Source organism: Phodopus roborovskii, unplaced genomic scaffold, assembly GCF_943737965.1.
Source record: "Phodopus roborovskii unplaced genomic scaffold, PHOROB, whole genome shotgun sequence".
In the NCBI taxonomy this organism is placed as follows: Eukaryota; Metazoa; Chordata; class Mammalia; order Rodentia; family Cricetidae; genus Phodopus; species Phodopus roborovskii.
Window position 1 is genome coordinate 30,217,891 of NW_026126407.1, and position 20,262 is coordinate 30,238,152.

A 20,262-nucleotide genomic window follows, 5' to 3' on the forward strand; every position below is an offset into this window, starting at 1 on the left:
AACTTAGTTTTTTTCCCTACCTGGTGAGAGCAATCAAACTTGTGTCTCTTGGAGGTGACAGTGATGTTGTCTTTGTTGGATTGTCTTAATCTTCCAATAGCTTGAATATCAAGCGTGAGATAGATACCCATCATTATACTTGGATACTAATTTCAGTTCTTCACCAATAGTGTGCAAAGGTTTCTGTTGTAGTTTTCATTTCTTGGTTAGGATAAAACACCCAGACAAAAAGTGTGTTAGAGGAGAAAGGATTTGTTTTTGCTCACAGTTCCAGGTGACATTCTGTCAATGTGGAGAAGTCATAATGACAGGAGCTTGAGACACCTACAGTTGGGAGGGGACAGAGCAGAACACACGTGAGCAGAACTTACTGCTCAGCTTGCTGTTTCTGCTCTTCATCCAGGGTCTAGACCCGAAGAATGGTGCTTCCCACAGTGAGCTGTCTTCTCACTTCAATTAGTCAAAATAAGAAAAACCTCCCCTTACATGCTCAGTTGTCTAGACCACGCTCCATTGGAGACCCTCTCTTCCCAGGTGGTCCCAGGTTGTGTCAAGTTGACAGTCAAAGCTGCCACCAGTCCCCCTTCTCATCCCCTCCAGAACCTATAATCACGTGTCCTTTCATTAACAGACATTCCTACTAGAGTGAGTTGAGATCTCATGGTGGATTTGTTGTATAATTCCCTGATCGTTAGTGATGCTGATTGTTTTTCATTTATTTGTAGATCATTTTTTTCCCAAAAAATTTCTATTCAGGTCTATTGGTCAGTTTTAATTGGACTTTTGTTTTGGGATTAAATTCAGTGTATCAGCTTTTAGTCCAATGTAAAATTTCAACTATTTTATCTTGTTCCACAGATTATCTTTTTACCATGTTGGTTGTTTCCTTTGCTGTGCAAGCTATTGTTTTTATTTGACATAATCCTTTTGTCTCCTTTTGGATATGTTTGCTGTCCTTTTGGGGTCATGACATTCCCATGTCCTGAAGTATTTTTCCTGTTTTTTTTCCAGTAGCTTTATTCTTTAGGGTGGACTGTTTAAGTCTTTAGTGCATTCTGAATTGATAATTGATTTTTTTTTGGTACTTGGGAAAGATAGGATTTATTTTCATTTTTCTGCATGTGGATATCTAGTTTTCCCAGCATGTACATGGTACCATTAGCAACCATCACTCAGATATCTACTTTGCTTTACTGGTATATGTTCTGCTTTAATGCCAGTGCCATGCTGCTTTGACTATTACAGCTTTGTAATATATTTTGAAGTCATATAGTGTAATACCCTCTGCTTTTTTTTTTAAAATTTAATTTAAGCTGTTTTTTGGTATTTAGGGACTTTGTCATTCCACACAGATTTTAGTATATCTCCCTCTAGCTGTGTGAATAGTATTTTAAAGTAATATTTTTATTTTTTGTGACTGTAACTAATCATTTTCCCTTATCATTCCCTTCCTTCAAAACCTCCCTTTGCCCTCTCTTTTACATCAACAATCTCCCTTTCTTTAATCAATGTTACATGTATATATGTTTGAACATATATTTCTAAATACATAGATAATTTATTCATTTATGTGTCCGAGTGTTTTGCCTGCATGGATGAATATGTACTATATACTTGGCTGAACCTATATTGGTCAGAAGAGGGCATCAGATCCCTGGCAACAGGAGTGACAGATGGTTGCAAATTACCGTGTGGGTGCTGGGAACTGAATCTGGGTCCTCTGCAAGAGCAGGAAGGGCTCCTAATCACCAATCAATCTCGCCAGCTCTATCTTTGACTTTTTTGAGACAGGGTCCTATGAAGCCCAGCTGGCTTCAACTTGGATGTGTATTAGAGAATGACCTTGGGCTTCTGATCCTCTTGCCTCTATCTCCCAGCTTCAGAGATTTTACCCCACACCCAGCTTCACATAGCTCCAGGTACTGAGTCCAGGCAAGCTCTCCATCAACTCAGCTGTATTCACAGCCTGTTACTCATATTTTTACAGGAATTTCATTAAATCTATGTATTGCTTTCAGTAGTATGGATTTTTGAGGATATAACTATTTTCTGTCTTTCTATTTTGTGTATGACCATAATTTCTTTCCTTGGTATTTTATAGAAGTTTTTAACTCTATTGTTAAATCACTTGTAGGCATCTTGTTTTTTGTAGCTATTGTAACCAGGATCGCTTCTTATTTTTAATTTTCTTTCCAAGACAAAACTTCTCTGTGTAACAGCGCCAGCTGTTTTGGAACTTGCTTTGTAGACCAGGTTGACCTCAAACTCACAGAGATTTGTCTGCCTCTGTCTCTTGAGTGCTAGGATTAAAGGTGTATACCACTATGCCCACATTTTAAAACAAAATTTTAATAATTACTTATTTATGTGTATGAATGTTTTACCTGTATGTGTGGATATGAAATCATGTGTGTGTTTGATGCCATTGGAGGTCAGAAGGGGTTATCAGATTCCCTTTGGAACTGGAATTACAAGTAATTGTGGGCCATCATGTAGGTGTAGGAAACCAAACCCAGGTCCTCTGAAAGAGCAACAAGTGCTCTTAACCACTGAGCCATCTCTCCAGACCCTCAAAAGTAATGGCTAATTCCAGTGTATCTGTATAATCTCCAAAACATTTCTTGTCATCAATATCCAGCATATTGCATTACTATAAAAATACTTGATATAATTTTAAGTGTGTTGGAATTTGTTACTTGCCTTATCATGTGATCTCCTCTGGAGTATGGTCCATGCACCGTTGATAAACCATGTCTACAGTTGTATGAAATATCTTTTAGATATCCATTAGGCCTACTTGTGTTAGGGCAAACTCAACCTTTCCATTTCCTTATTGATTTTATACTTGATGATTTGTCAATTATTGAAAGTAGGGCGTTGTATTCCTCTAGTGTAGTATTGTGTAAGAGTCCATCTCTCCACTTAGATCTATTGATGTTTCTTTTTATATATGTTTAATCTTGTATTAAATACATGTATAATCCAGGCTGTTGGTGGTGCATGCCTTTAATCCCAGCACTTGGGTGGCTGAGGCAGGTGGATCTCTGTGAGTTCAAGGCCAACCTGGTGTACAAAGTGAGTTCCAGGACAGCCAGGGCTACACAAAGAAACCCTGTATCCAAAAGCCAAAAAACAAACCAAACCCAAACAAAATGAAAACAAAACAAAACAAAAAACAACCAATCAACCAAAAAACCATGCACATTTATAATTTTAAATTTCCTCTTGATGAATTGACCCCCTTTAGTTTGTCTCTTCCCCCTCACAATTTTCTTGTTCTGCATATGGTCTGATCTCAAGCTGATGCTTCAGTCCCCTGAGTGTTGAGATCACAGGCCAGTATTCTGTCTGGCCTCTTGTATCTTTGTGCAGTCTGTTTTCTATAGTCTATATTTATTGTAGGAGATGAGTTTATTCTAGGAGACATACTTCAAGCCATTCATTTTGTCTTTTAGTTGGAAAATTTAACTCACTTCTAGCCATGGTGTCTGCAGATGAGGAAGGTGTTACTTCAGCCACTAATAACTCATTTCTTTGTTGTTTTCTTATTCCTCTTTTAGGCCCTTTACTGATAGTTCAGTGATTTGCTCTAATAGTATGCTGTTATTATTACCTCTGTATCATTTTTGGCTTGTCTATTACAGATTTTTGCTTTGTGGTAACCTCAGGGTTTGCAGAAATGTTCTCATTATGACATTATTTTGAAGCAAAGCATCAAAACATGAACATAAAGAAAATAACCCAGAAAAAACCATACTAATATAAAACTCTGTCCATGCACCCCATTTCTCCTGCATTTTGAATTTTGATATACCAACTTATCCTTGTTTTTCTGCCATCTCATCACATACTGATGCAATTATTTTTAGTTGTTTTGTTTTTAGTTTCCATCTGATGACATGACTGACCTCCCCAGTAAATTCATAACATTAGAACATTCTGAATTTGTATAACTACTCTTACCAGTGAACTTTAAACCATCCAGCATTGTCCTCTTGGTTATTAATGCCTCTCTCTTTTATTTTTCTTTTTTTATTTATTTTATATAACCAAGTCAATTTAAATGAAAACAAACATTTATAGACAATATTTGGGAATTTGGGCATCGTTCTTTCCAAACTACTTCCTGCTGGCAAGGGGCGCTGTCATGGGGGATTCGAAGAAGATTCAGAAATCCTGGCTATAGTCTGTAAGGCTGCTTGGTCCAGCTGTTTTGAATGTAGGATCACCTGGTACTCTGTTTCAGGTGGTCTGGCTTAACCAAACCACATTAGTCTGGAAGGAATCCACATCTTTTCATTTTCTGTGGAAACAAAAATAGAAATCCTTTTCCCCAGTAACTTGTCCTTGAACTTAAATTTTGGAGTCAAAGCATTTTTTTTTAAGTTATTATTTTACATGTCGATCCCAGTTCCCTCTCCCTCCCTCCTTCCCTCCTTCTCTCCCTTCTTCCCTCCCTTTTACCCTCTCTGCCCTCCCACATGCACTCTAACCACCCTCCCCTCCCATTCCCCCACCCCAATTCCGTTAGGGGAATGCCATCCAGTTGGGGTCATGTAGATCTGACAGGTCATGTGAAGTAGGGACTAGGGCTTCTTTCCTGTCTCTAGATTAAGGCAGTTATCCCTCCATGGGGGATGTGTTTGCAAAGTCCTTTTGTGCACCAGGGATACATCCTGGCTCCACTGTCTGAGGTCCCTTAGACTGCTCAGTCCTTCTGGCTGAGACCCATGTTCAGGGGGGGCTGAGTCAGTCCCATGCTGGATTCCCAGCTATCAGTCTGGTAATGCCTCTCTTTTAAAGCAAAGAACTCCTAGCATCTCATATAGGATAGTCCTATGGAGCTATATTTAGTTGGTTATTGTGAGTCTGGAAGTGTCTTATCCATTTTTATTTCTAGAGTGGCAGGAGGGTACCTAGGCCCTGTCTCAGTTGATACCACTGCAGGCCAAGATATGAATCTGTCCCATATAGGCACAGGTTTCTGCCTTCCAATGGAATAGGTCTACAGCTCTATCTTTTAGCTGTGCTGCCCTATGCTGGCAGAAGTGTGGAGAAAATAGTTCTTTGTCTGGCAAGGCTGCTGCTAAGCTAGGGCTGCCTAAGTCTGAAAAGAACAGGGCCCTGTGTAGTCAAGGCTGGAGGTGTTTCCAGGTGCATTCAAGGCTGGCAATGATGCAAGTAGTCCTTGACTTTGTATGACAGACAATATGTAATATCTGCCTGTTATTGGGTGGGTCAGAAGGCAATCTGTATACAGCTGTTTGGCCAAAGGGACCCTCAATTTCTTCTTGGTATTGATTCACCGGGGTAGCCAGTGCTGAGGTCTGAAGGAAGGTGTGGTTTCCAGGCCCTGCTGCCCAGCAGGCAGAGTCTTGCTCATGCCTCTGTTGTCTAAGACTGGGAGGAGTATGGCAATAGTCCCTGATTCACTGGACTAATGTAGTTTTGGGGCTCGTTTTGGAGATGCAGGACGAGGGCAGGGGTCGTAGGGCTCTGTACAGCACCAAGCTTCACCTTGGTGGCTCTGTACCACCTTGGTGGTTTCTAGGCTAAAGCCTGGACTTAAGTTTTTCTTAGACCTCTAAGTGGAAGTCATCTCTACCTGGGCTGCTCATAATTAAAGGTCTCCGGACAATTCTTTCCCTCTTGCCTTTTTGAGGCACCCCCCCTTTTTTAGTTAATTTTTTCCCAAAATATATTTTGATCATGTTCCCCCTCAGCTTCTCCCCCTCCCAGATTCTCCCCATCTCTCTAATCATCCACTTCACACATTCTCTCTCTCTATTTCTTTTTTTCTCTCCCTTTCCTGCCTTTCCTCTCTCCTTCCTCCCTCTTTCCCTCCCATGCTACTATCTTGTCACATTTTTCCCTATATCATCTCTTTCTAGGCATATTGTTTTTATGTTTGGTTCTTCTCTGTTTTCTTTCTTTTCACATGGAAAGCACTTTTTATGTGTAACTTGCTACTTTTATTTTAAATTTACACATGACAATATGCACAACTATAGGGTATAGTGTGACCAGTGTTCTATCTGCCACTTCTATGACAGCAGCTTTGTAAGTGTCTGTATGACTAAGAAGCCCTGGTATTTGACTTTCTCTATCTTGCTTATTTCACTTAATGTAATGTCGTCCAGTTCTAACCATTCTGCTGAACATACCGGGGCATCATTCTCATGATGATCAGTTGACGTTTCATGATATATACACACCACATTTTCTTTGTGCACTCAACCACGGATGAACGTTTGATTGACCCCTTGCTTTTGCTGTGATGAATAGTGCTGTAAACATGGAGGTTGAAGAGAAAACACCTTCGGTGTCTCACCACATTGCCCAACAGCGGCTTGCGGTTGATGAGATACTGGTGCTTCCCTCCCTTCGTTCCGTGTCCTCCCAATGCTTCTGTCTTTCTTTTGTAAGTAATTAAAATTGGATCACATCTGAATCTAGATATACTTCACAGAGTACTATTCATGCATTTCTTAATTGACACATATATTGCAGAAGAGTAAACACCATAAAAGACATGGGCATTGGATAAGAGCAAACATGGCTAGGGCCACACTTATTTATGAAAGATATGAGAACTCTTGTTCAGTGTCTTCGGTATTTAGCCATCTATATGGTATGACATCATGAATGTCAATTGGGGAAAGTGTTGCTATTCTGAATTTGGTCTTCTTTCACGAGCCACTGTGCCTAGAAACCATGTCCATTCTCTCTAGAAGGATCACTGTCTCTTTTTCTCAAACTCATTCCTTTGGGAAGTTAAGATACAAGCCAGCATGCTACACAATGCCACTAAACACTACACTAGAATGGATTTCATGAGGTCACCACTTCCAACTCCCAGACAAGAAAGGAGATGAAACTACAAGGCTCTTGAGAAGGGTATTTTCGACCGACTAAAGGTTCTTGGTCCAAGGATAGCATGTGTTTGAGAATATGAGTGTTATTACACACATTTTATTACTCCCTTCCCCCTTCTATGCTGAGTCTGTGCCTCTCCCTAGTATCCTCCAGAAAGCCCCCTTCACATCTTTGTTCCTGAGGGTATAAATCAGAGGGTTGAGCATGGGGGTGACAATAGTATAGAAAAGGGCAAGAAATTTTCCCTCCCTCTCAGAATACATGTGGACAGGTTGGAGATATGTGGAGATGGCTGAGCCATAAAACAGGACAACCACAATGAGGTGAGATGCACACGTCCCAAAAGCCTTTCTGCGACCAGCCATTGACTTGATGTTCAGCACTGCCCTGGCAATGTGGGCATAGGAGCCTAGAATTAGGACTAAAGGACAGACTAAGATAATGACCCGGGCCACAAACAAATTGGCTTCTGTTCCTCCTGTGTCCTCACAGGCCATCTTCAGGAGAACAGGCAGCTCACAGAAGAAGTGGTTCAGCTGGTGTCCACAGAGAGGCATGGCCATCACGAGGCTTGCCTGGATCAGAGAGTTCAAGAGTCCTCCAACCCAGGAGAATACAACCAATGCCCTGCATAGAAAGGGGTGCATAATGGCTGTGTAGTGGAGTGGGCGACACACGGCGGCATAGCGGTCTAAGGCCATGGTCACTAAAAGCACACACTCAGTTCCCCCCAATGAGAGCACTATGCAGAGCTGGGCCACACATCTTCCAAAGCTGATGGTCCTGTCGAGTCCAGAGAGGTTGACAAGAAGCTGAGGCACAGTGCTGGCTGTGTAGCAGAGGTCCAGGAAGGAGAGGTGGCAGAGAAAGTAGTACATGGGTGTGTGCAGGCGAAGGTCCAGTTGTGATAGAATGATGATCACAGTGTTGCCAAAGAGAGTCAGAGAGTAGAAAATAGAAATGAAGGCAAAAAGGACAGGTTCTAAGTGAGGCCAATCTGAGAAGCCGAGCAAAATGAAGCCCTCTTCTGAACTGGTGTTCCAACTTCCCATAGTCCCCCACCTGCAAAAATAGAAGATAATTCAATGTTTCCTGTAGAGAGCATGAATTAATTATTCCTAAATGCACCAAAGTCTCTTATTTTGAGTTGTCACTCTGTTCAGTTCTGTTGACCCTTTCACTCCCCCCTCCAAAGACTCCCATCCATGTAAGTCTCTTCTATTTCAAATTCATGGCCTTTCTTTTTCTTTAATTGTTGTTACAACTCTTGCTGTGTGTGTGTGTGTGTGTGTGTGTGTGTGTGTGTGTGTGTGTGTGTGTGTATTCAGCTCTTCTTTAGCATATAGACCACAGGGTTGATAGTGGTGTGGTCTAAGCTTGTCCCTAATTCTTGTTGCTTGTTTGTTCTATGACTTTTGCTAAGATACCCAGTCCTCTGGTGAATCCCCTGGATGCGATGCTTCCTTTTGTGGAAGTAGAGAAGATAGATGTATTGTTACCCTTGTGGCATTGACCTCAGGATCAAAAGCAGTAATGTGGAACCTGTATTAAAAGTCCAGTGTGTGTGGCATAAGTTAGAGTTCTGTGTTGATCTGGGTCCTTCCTTTTCTAGTCTGAGACAGACTGCTTCAGCAGATTGGGACACTGAACTAGGCTGTCTGAGTTTGCACCCCTGACCTCTGGATTCTTACTTTCCATCTCTTGCTTGATAAACGTAGTCAGTGACTGAATTCTTGGAGCCTTGACCTGCTTCTATCTGTCACAAAGAGCTAAGCAGCATAGGAATGTTTCCTGGGAAGAAGTATGATCACAAGTGTATTCTTTTTGATAAATCACAATTGTTTCTTGCTCTTACAACTAATTCATTTTTTCCATAAATCTTTGAATCTTTGTTCTCATCTATGATTTGACCTCCTCGGAACAGACAAACAAATAAACAAACAAACAAAACACAGTGTGAAAACATTGTTTTCTTTTATGTCATAAGAGGTGATAAATTAATAATTGTATTTTCATGACACATGGACCTTAAGTACATTTTCTTGAGTGAAATATTGAATTTTCTGTATTCTGAGAATCATTTTAGCTTTGTAAAATATATTTATGCATGTGAGTGTTTTTCCTGCATGTATGTCTGTACACCATGTACATACTTGGTGACTGCAGAGGTCAAAAGACACTGTCAGATCCCCTGCAACTGGACGCATTCTTGGTCGTGAGCTGCCATGTGGGTGCTGGGAACTGAATGGTGGTCCTCTGCAAGAGTGACAAAACTGCTGAACCATCTTCCCTGCCCAATAATCTGTTTTTAAACTATGAACACACGTGGATAGACTGAGGAAACATGGCAAGCATTAAAATGTTGCTTCTATTTAGAGATTGTTGTATTAAAAACTATACAAAATTATGAGATTTATTTTTTTTTTTTTGGTGTAGAGATCTTTGGTTTTGTTGGTTAAAGTTGCTTTAAAGTATTTTGTTTGTTTTGATCATCAATTGAATACTTTTATTTTCTCATGGCTGTTTTTGGAAACATTTTTCTGTGGTGTTTGTATCTTACAGTATAGATGAATTTTTTACTATTTCTGTCAGTTTTACAAATTACTTTGAGCTTCTAGCATGCTCTGTTTAGATGGTCATGTCATTTGCAAATACTTATTTTTATTCTATCCTGTATAAATTTGCCTTTAAAAACATTCTCTGTTTTGGGAAAACTGGATCTACACCTGCAGAGAAATCAAAATAGACCTATACCCTATCTCCCACCTCATATACAAATAACAACTGAAAGTAGGTTATAGTTTTTTTTCTATACTACACTAAAGTGTAAAGTGAGTGGAAGAAACTATGGGCTTCATCCTAAGGTTGATGTTGGCAAAGATTTCTTTTAAACCCACTTTAAGTAGAGAGAGTGAAACACAGCGTAACCTGCAGGCTCTGGGTGGTTCAATGTCTCCATGTAGATTCTGCTATTGCAGCAAGTGTCCTACTAGAGGACACTGAATATGGGAACGATCGTGCATGTGAGGGGCAGAGGCTACATGGGAAACCTCTGGACACTGTTACTATGAGTTAAACTGCTCACGGTTACATCTATTAAACACTTCTAATAAACGTTTTGAAAAGGAAGAAATAAATATGTTCCGTGACAAATAAAATTTTAGATCATTTGTTTCTAGGAAACTTGCCTTGGAAGAAATAATGAAGATGTTCTTCGAGAGGAGCTGTGTGATATAAGGGGCCAACTGGGACCTAAATAAGAAGGGAAGACATTATAAAGGGCAAATGTTTTCTTAGCCTTGGTTGATATAACAAAAAATAATCATAACAAATATGTATCCTAGCAGCATGATGAATGACAGTGATAGAAAAATGAAAGTTTGATAGTGTAGATACTTTAAAAATATTTATTTTATATTTATTACTCATTGTATTATCTTATTAATTCTTATATCCTTATGCACATTTATGTTTGTGTCTGTGTGTCTCTGTGCACATGGCTGTCTACAAAGAGCAGAACAGAGTATTGTATCCCATAAAACTGGGCTGTAGGTGACTGTGAGCTGGGAACTGAACTCTGGTCCTTTGCAAGAGCAGCAAGTACTCATATATTTTTATTTTGAGCTTATGTTTTGTTTATTATTTTCTCACACAATATGTCCCAATGGTAGTTTCCCCTCTCTTCACTCCTTCCAGTCTCCCCCACCACCCTTCTCCCCAAATCCACACCTCCTCCATTTCTCTTCAGAAAGAGCAGGCCTCCCAGGGACATCAGCTGAACATGGCATAACAGAGATGCAATAAAACTCAAAAACCCTCATATCAAAACCGGGCGAGGCAACCCAGTAGAAGGAAGAGGGTCTCAACTGAGCCTTTTCTCCAGCCCTATGGTATAAGAAACATATGTCCTCTTAGAAGAATATAGTTACGTAAATGTGGGAGAGCAATCATTAATGTACATAGCCAAGTTTAGAGTAATGTCTTAAATGGTGATTTAAAAAGTAGTAATATTAAAAAACTCATTTACTAACAAATGAAAGACAAACCAACATCTGTAAAGTGATTGTTGATACAATACAGAAATACTGTAGCATAAAATGTGTGTTTTAAAGATTGATGTTCTAATGGACTTTGGGAGCCCATTCCACATAGAAGGATATTTTATCAGGGTAGACACATGGAGGAGGGCCGAGGCCCTGTTCCAAATGATGTGACAGACTTTGAAGGTCCCCCATGGAAGGCCGCACCCTCCCTGGGGAGCAGAAATGGATGAGATAGGGGGTCAGTGGGTAGCAGGGGAGGAAGGGAGGGAGAGCAGACTGGGATTGACATGTAAAACAAGATTGTTCCTAAGTTAAATAAAAAACTATATATATATATATATATATATATATATATATATATATAAGCTGGCTAGAAATAAACCAAGCTAAAAGCTGGAAAAACAAAACTAAAACAAAAAGATATTAAATGGTGGCACAAATGTACCAGGCAGGCAAGTAGTGGTCAGTTTTGGGAATTGATGTTTTCTTTATTTTCATATTCTCTTCCTTCCTTACTAACACAGGGTCTATAGCAAACCTTCAACTCCAGGACCTCCTATTTTAGCCTCCCAAGTGCTGGGCTTGTGAGGTCATATCTCCACGATAAGATAAAGATTGACATTTATTCAGATTGAGATTATAGGAAACTGTGAGAAGCAAATGAAAAGTAAAATTTTCATTGAGAGAGCTTTGCCTTATATTTACCATGAATAATTTTTGCTGGTGTAACTATTTCAAGACTAATTTTTGCCTCACTTTCTCAAAGTTTACTGAGAGAAGATCATCAATGAAATTGTTAATGCTGAATTAATAATTTCAAAAGGATATTCTTAACACTCATAAAAACATATCAAAATATGGATTATAAACACATAGTATACCAATGTATCAAAGCTGTTTTGGTTTGGGTAGTCTCTATGGACTACGGATAGATCCTTACAGATGAGTTCAATCATTGTTTTTATTACCAGATTTTGAATGTTTACTATTGTGAGTTATTGATTATTTACCAGTAAAACCAAAAGAAAATTGGACGGGTTTTTGTTTGACATTAAAATTTCTGAACATACTCTTGTTCATAGCACAAACACTGTAAGCCCTACAACACGAAGGCAGAGGCAGATTCTTAGGGAGACACAAAGCCTTGAAGCAGGCTCAGTCTTGATTATTGGGACAAAAACATTGTCCTGTATCTCAAGGATCTAGTGTGTTATGCAGGAATATGGTATGCAAAGGCACAGCCCTACACCATACAGTCTCATGGCCAGGATGTTTTCTTTCTCTGTCTCATCACAGTGACACTTTTCTTTTGCCTAAACATCCATTGACCCCTGTGTGCCTGCTTGTAAGTCTCTTGCTTGGTGGCTGAGTGTTGATGTCTACACCCTATCGCTCTACTGATGGTTGGCTCATCTACAGAACCACAACATCCACAAGAGCTGAAATAACCTCACCCAACATCGAGGCCAGGGAACCCTGGAATCAGCACAGCTCTTCCACTCTTGCAGTGCAACTGTGACTGTCACCCAGAGGTAAGAGTTCAGTTGTCTCAGCTGTGACTCCTTGTTAACCCCTCACTGGTTATTCCTCTACTCTACCTTGTGGCAATAGCTAAGGTCTCACTCATTCCCATATTTGGTAACCATTGATGGTCTCCTTGGGAAATATTTTCATTTTGTGTGTGTGTGAGAGAGAGAGAGACACACACACATACAGAGAGACAGAGAGAGAAAAAGAGAGACAGAGAGAGACAGAGAAAGACAGGCAGAGAGAGACACAGAGAGAGAGAGAGACAGACAGAGAGAGAGAGAGAGAGAGCGTCTTGGGTGTCAGTCCTGACTTTCTACCTTTGCTTGAGACAGAGTCTCTCATCCATGGCTGTATGTGCCAGATCCCTGGTCCTTGAGTTTCCCAGGATTCTGCTCAATTCACTTCCTGCCTCACTGTAGCAGCACTGTGATTACAGATGTGTGCACTGCCACTTCCATTTTTTTTTTTTTAAAAACATGGGTCTTCATAACAACAAAGCATGTATTTAACCCACTGGGCTTTCTCACCAGACCCAAATTTCCACTCTGAAAGAGTAATTACTGTTCATTTCTCACGTGAACACTAGGTCTCCGGTATGTACTAGACACAACTCTTAGACCTATATCTTGTATTGCAGCTGAGCTTTGGCCATGGTCACACTTGGTCAGGGTTTGGGCATCACCAAGCCTTCCCACTCCAGTGCATGTGGGTGAGAGGCAGGGAGGCTCCATGAGGAGCACACAGATGAACACAGACCTCCTTCCCACTGACTGTCATCTGAACACTGAGGAAAGTTAAGTCCCCCACAAGGCTTCACTGAGCCCCATGCTCCTTTACCGGAAGTAGCTGCTCAGAAGCAGCCAATTCCTTTCTGCAGATGAAGTCTTCAAGTAAAGACATGGAATTATGTTAGGTTGACATACTGCGTTCCCAGAGGCCCACATTTTCTTTCTAGGTGTTACCAAATGTTCAAAAGTTAGGAAGCCAAGAGAAGCATAGGACTCCATAGTTTTCTCTGGTCACAGAATACCAAATATGTCACAAGTTCACCACACTGACTAAACACAGATGCAGAGGGCAATACAATTGATCAGACCTCTTTTAATATCCCAATGAGGCTTTAGATCGGAAAAGAGATTACACAGAAATGTCCTGGTTTGAGTCTGTGATCAAAGACCTGCCCTCTCAGCCAGGGTGTCAGGTTTATAGAAAGGATGCTTGTGACCTGCCAAGAAGAAAACCTGAAAAAGAGATGAAGGGCTCCAAACTAGACTGCCTGGAAAGAGCCAAGCTCCTGACACTCAGATCGTCACACTCATTCAGAGGTGACCTTCAGAATCTGTGAAAGGACAGCTGTTTTAGGTGAAGGCTTTGTTAGCTGGTGTGTGACCTCTCACCCTACCCCACTTTAAGTTTCCTAATGTTAATATGTTAAAAAAATGAATCCTTTCCCCTAATTTCCTTGGTGTATGGCATTTTGAGATGTTCATATTTTGTTTTATTGTAAAAATCAGCATTTGCCTGCTCATCTGTGTGCACGTGTGTCTCTATGCCTACACACCATCTTTATAAATGATAAACTTTTGATCAGTAAGCATGCAGAGACTTATTTCTGAAGAATGTAGTAGAACTAAATCCTTCAGTGGAGAACATTGTTCTGTTGATATTGTTGGGTCCTTAAAGCCTCATTCAAGACACACAATTACATTTGCTGGAGGAACTGAACAGGAGGGTTTTTATTTGTTCAGGTGTTGGTAAATTTGAACTTAGCTTCAGCTGCTTCCATCAGACCACCACATATAGTTCCCCTGTGGGCACTCAGACATTAATAACACTATTAAGACTATCTAGGCACAAAAACATCTTCCTGTCAATTTTCTGGGCCACTTACTCTTATATAGACTCACTCATGATCTGGCTTCAGTATGTTTCATATTGGAAAGCACTTCATATTGTACCTTATTCCTTCAGTGTTTAAGGCAATCTGAAAGTCTTTTCTGTCAAATATGCTATAAGAGCACATGCCAAAATTTCATGACAAGTTCCCAAAACGAGAGATGGACCAGAATCTGTGTAGCTGACATTCAGAGTGAATTCATAAATGTCTTGCTTTCACTGTGACTCTGGACAGGAACATGGTCTCTATCTGTGATGAGGTCCCTCTGTGTGGACCCCTGTCCAAAGAAATTCTTAGTTTATTACCATAGCTCTGACTATGCGACTGTTCTTTTTCCACAAACTCTGACGCCAGTTATTTACTGTGCATATAACAACCTTGATTTGAAGCTCATCTTTGCTGTGTATTTTAGAAATAATTTCCCTTATTTTAGTAGATAAAGAATAAAAGATGCAAGTGAGATTTTCCTTTGACATGAGGAGTAGGTACATGGTGTAGATGTGATAGAAGATGCAAGAAAACTTATTTGGGTTAATTATTTTTGCATGAATTTAACATTTCTTGGTTGTAAGATGCCAAACGCAAATGAGCCCATTGCTGTTTTTCTAGTACAATATTTTTTTAATGCATTTCCCCCCCCACAAACCTGACCATCTCAAGCATTCAGTGCTTACCTGGAATTTAGGGTTGGAAAACTCCCACTTTTGTTTTCTCCAAATTTATTGGGTTTGAAGGACAAATGAGAGCCACTGGAGGCTTGAGGAAATGTGTAATGTCTGAAGGATTCTTTGTACCTTGGTCCTAATTTTACCTGCGATGGGAAAGACTCAGGTCAGAGCTCAAGTCCTTGAGAAGTCAACATAGCACATACAGCAGAGGATGCTGAGGAGCCCAACCCAGGTGGTAGGAGCAACCACCTTAATAACCTCCTGCATCCTCACATCAACCAACTGAGGTCAGGAATCAGCTGGCATGTTATCAAGTCTTCTCTTGGCCCTAACTAAGGCTGTACACACCAGTTATGCCCTGAGGACATTTAGGAGCATTATTTTTTTTTCACCTTCTGTTGTTGTAAGATTGAACCCAGGACCTTGCGCAGGCTAGGCAACTACTCTACCATGGAGTTATATCTCCAGTCCCACAGATGCATTCTTTAAAAGCAGTGGAGAGTGAGTTGCTTACAAAGCACAGCCTTGGAGACATAAGGCCCCACTGTGGCAATTATAATCTGTCCTGAATCTCTCAGTACTCTCTATTCACCTAGTTCTGTCAAACATAAGTGACCTATTGTGAATACTCAGGACAACTTCTTATTTACTCATGTGATTCAGCATCCCAAGATCTCTTCTGATTCCCCACTGTGACTCCAGTCATATCAGCATTTTGCTAGATAGACTAATTTTCATCTCACTTGAAACCAGCCAAGTTCACCATACACAGCTGTCTCTCTTTTCATGAGTCATCACACGATGCTTAAGTATTTCTAGATAGTTGGTTCATTGATTCAACTGTAGTTTGTTTCCTATGTAAATTATTATGTTTTTATTTTTTCTGTTTTAATATTTAATGGGTTAGTGCTTATTATTTTACACTCCATTTTTATTTTCTACATATTTATAAATTCATGTATTCAAAAAAACAATGCATGGCAAAGTATCACCTTTTTCCTATTGTATTGAAGATAAGTTCTTGCAAGTTCATCCATATTCATTTAAGGAATTGTAATATGAGTTAAGAAACAATTTTTGTTAATACCATTAATAGTTTTTCCTACAGTTTCCGAGCCACAGTTTCCCTACAGTAAGAGGTTATTATGGTCTATCTCTAATATCATTATTTGTGGTTGAATGGCACATTAAACCTGGTGCCTGGTGTATGGTAGATATTCACTGAGTGGTTCTTCATAATACTAAAATTTATTCAGTATAGACATGTTATCTTAAACGAATACAGTGTTCAAAACACACTCTGCTTGAAATAAGTTTAATCAATGTGGGAAGTACAAGTCTCTTCCTTTATACAAGAAGCATAACCCCATCAAGAGGAACATTACAAACACTGCAAACACTATTATCTTTACACACAAGTAGTGTGAAGGACACAGATTATCATATACAAGAGGAAGAATGCTATTTGGACCTGCCCAATGAATGGACAATAACAGCTAAAACCACATAGTGATATACCAGGCATTTGTCCAGGAACTCTGTACATATCAATTCAGGCAATTAATTAGTCCCTGTTATCACGCCCACTTCATAGAAGACAGTGCTGGGGCACAGATTACCCAGTGTCAATTACACAGCTACTCAGGGCCACCCTTTCCTCTAAACCTTGGTGTGCTGGATAGATTTATGTCAACTTGACACAAGCCAAAGTCATCTGAGAGGAGAAAACCTCAATTGAGATAATGCTTTGCTTTATTTTGACTTTATATTTGACTTGTTGAGCATTTTCTTAATTGTGGGTGGAAGCGGTCCCACCCACTGTGGGCTGGTGGCTCTGGGTTTCATAAGAAAGCAGACTGAGCAAACCACGGTGAGCAAACAAGGAAGCAGCATCCCTCCATAGCCTCTGCATCAGCTCCTGCATCCCTGTCCCCACTCAGTTTGAGTTGCCTTTGCTTCCTTCAGTGAACTGTGACAGGATATGTAAGCCAAACAAACCCTTTTCTCCCCAACCTGCTTTTGGTCATGGTGTTTCACCACTGTGGTAGAAATCCTATTTAAGTCACCAGGAATACTTTGCTATAGTTCTGGAGAAATAAAATGAAAAGGTTGTAAACTATATGACTGCATATGTGGTTACACAGCTGTGTTAGTGAGGCTTTTCTTCACTGTGACAAAACACCTTCAGAACGAGGTAAGTGGGGAAGGATTTATCTTGGCTCATTGTTCCAGACCATCATGGTGGGTATATGTGGTGGTCTGAAATAGGCTCACATATTTGAATTCTTAACATCAGAGACTAGCACTACTTGAGAAGGATTAGGAGATGCTGCTTTGTTAGAGTAGGCGTGGTCTTGTTGGAGAAAGTGTGTCACTGGGGGTGGTCTTTGAGGTGTCACAAGCCTAAACCAGGCTCTATATTTCTCTCTTCCTGTTGCCTGTAGATGTAGATGTAGAGCTCCCAGCTACTTCTCCAGCATCATGTCTGCCTGTCTGCCTCCATGCTCCCTTCTATGCTGATAATAGACTACATCCCTGAAAGTGTAAGTGAGCCCCCAATTATAAATGCTTTCTTTTAAAAGAGTTGCCTTGGTCATGGAGTTTCTTTACAACAATAGAACAGTGACTAAAACAGTATGGTAGACCAGAATGCGGTTTACTGGATTGCTTCCATGCTCACTTTCAGCTACCTTTTTTATATACCCAGCCTCACATGCGTAGAGTTGGTGCTGCCCATGGTAGGCTGGACCTCCTACATCAATTAGCAATAAGAAAAAAGACCCACAGACATGGAGCAGGAAATTTCTCTGTTGAGGTTTCCTCTTCCCATGTGTGTAAAGTTGACAAGCAATAGCACCAACATGTGTAGAGGGTAAGATATCCTTGAGTGCACAGATAAGCACTAGATGAATCACAAATGTTAAACATGTAGGCTTATATCTTCAGACAAAGGAGCTGTTTTCCTGTTTTCCACGGGGAAAGCTGTGAATGGATCCAGTTTATAACCTGGTGATCTGTTGCTCTCTGTGGGTCCAGGCTTCACCTAAGTCCCCCAGACTATTATGCTTGTTATTATCATATTATCTATAATATATTTTTAGTTTTATATATCTTTTGTTATTATGCTATTATCAGTGACTCTTCCTCCCTACATCTTGAGAATTGCCTCACAATACATAAAACCCATCCTTATAGGAAATGTCACTCTTGCTTTAAAACAGCCTAGGTAACTTCTATGTCAGCTTAGGATCAGGCCAGTCTGAAAGGCATTGTTTACCTCAGTCACTCTCCCTAGACCTTTATCTTGAATATTGTTCCTGAGATAACAGAACCCAGCTCTATGGAAGCGGGCACATATACCTTGTATATTTTCAATGTACATGCACCTTAATCTTGGTTGTACACATCGGATTGAGTTAATTGTCATCAGAAAACTTTAATCAGAAACTTGTGCTGTGTTTAAGCATGTCTGAAATAATTTGCCTGGTGTCAGTTAACTAATTGTTTTGCACTGGATTTTCTTCTTGCCTCATGAAGATGGACACTCTTCTGGCCCTGATGTTTGCAGGAATGTCCACATGCATGAACTTGGGAAAGGGTCCTGAAAGGGAAGGGGATACAGTGGCAGCAGGGGGAAGACAAGAGAGAGTGGGCTCGAGAGTAATCAGAATACATTGCATGTATGAAATTGTCAAAGAATAAATATCAGTAATAAAAGAATAAAAGATGCAGTTGTTATCATACTATGTATTGGTGTTGCATATAGAAGGGGTGTGGGAAGATTGTTGGGCCTTTGTACAGTAATAGACTTTGTTTGCAATATAATCATCATACACTGATTTTAACAGCTTTCTTGAGATATAATCCACATACATGATGCACATGTTTAATATTTATATTTTGATGTTTCAGAATACTCTCAAATTTGTCTACTTATCATTTTAGAACATTTTCTCACCTCATTTCCTTTCATGCCCATTTGCAGTCACTGTCCTGATTCTCATATTTCATAGTAAGGTAGGTACTGCACAATTTGTGTGACCTTTTGCATTTAAGGTATGCTCTCTTTGCATAGTTCTGGGGGCTTGTCCTTGGTGGCTTATTTCAGCACACCATTCTGTTAGGTAACTGACATGGTTCTGTCTCATGGATAGACCACATTTTCTGTTTTCACTCACTGACTGATTGGCATTTGGCTTTTCCCAACAGTTTGGTAGCTATGAATAATGATGCCTTGCAATTTGGTAACTTTGGCATGTATATTGACTTCTGTAATTTCAAGGAAAAGCAAGGAATCTATTTTAGTTAAACTAAAGATGTTTAGCACATACCTGAAAACCTGGAAAAACACAGGCATTTTGTAAAAATTATATCAGTCCTCTATAGAGTCTTAAAAAAGGACAAAAGAAAAGAAACCTGCTATGTTATCCACCATAGAAGGTGTTTGTGTAGTCTGCGATTACATTTCTTTTGCTGGAAAATTTGATGAGTAAAAATGGATGGAATCTGTATGACCCAGGCTTGCTGTCAGGCCATAAACACGGGAGATTTATATCTCTCTTGAGTCTTTTGGGATTTTATAAGCCCTTGCCACCAATCTGTGAGTATGATGTGCAATAAAGTGGCCGATTGAGGGAAATAGCTGTGTGTGTTTTCTAGAGTCAGATGCAGCTGATTTTGCCTGATGTCGTTCAGGATCAGTGTTGCCAGGTACCTGGGCTCCTTTAAAAGACAGAACAATAGGTTTTTGTGTGTCAGCACAAGACCTGCACATCATTAAGGCAGTCAATAGTCCAGCTGGAGGGGGAGGGTCTGATGAGCGCCTGCCCTTAGCAGAGAGGCTATGGACAGTTGAGAGCTGCTGGGGAGAGGGAGCCAGCTTCCTTCATGCTTGATTTTCTATTTATTGTGGTTTTAAGGCTCAAATCTAGGGCTTTTAGTCAGCAACTCCTTTGCCCCTTAACCACTTCCCCAGCCCTTCTGTTTGAATTGTTTCTCGCTCTCTAAGGTTTCATTTGTTTGTTTGTTTTCTTTTTTTTATTATTATTAAAAATGTTGGCTAATGGCTAGGGCTTCTAACTGTCTATCCCATTTCTATAAGTCTATATATTTCCACATGGACTTGGCTTACCAGAGAATGCCTGGACCTGTTACTCCTTTTCGGCTACATGGCATCTCTCCTATCAGCCTCTCTGCCTAACTTTTCCAGAATCCTCATCTCCTAATCCCATCTATCTTCCTACCTCTA

The 20,262-nt window shown here is 40.2% G+C and overlaps 1 protein-coding gene across 1 annotated transcript; it reads right to left on the reverse strand.

The window, feature by feature from the left end:
- Positions 1–6,992: 6,992 nt before the first annotated feature.
- LOC127219367 (olfactory receptor 2Y1) lies at positions 6,993–7,928 on the reverse strand. Its single transcript, XM_051180841.1, has one exon. It carries the CDS (start codon positions 7,926–7,928, stop codon positions 6,993–6,995), a length of 936 nt encoding a protein of 311 aa, XP_051036798.1.
- Positions 7,929–20,262: the final 12,334 nt, after the last annotated feature.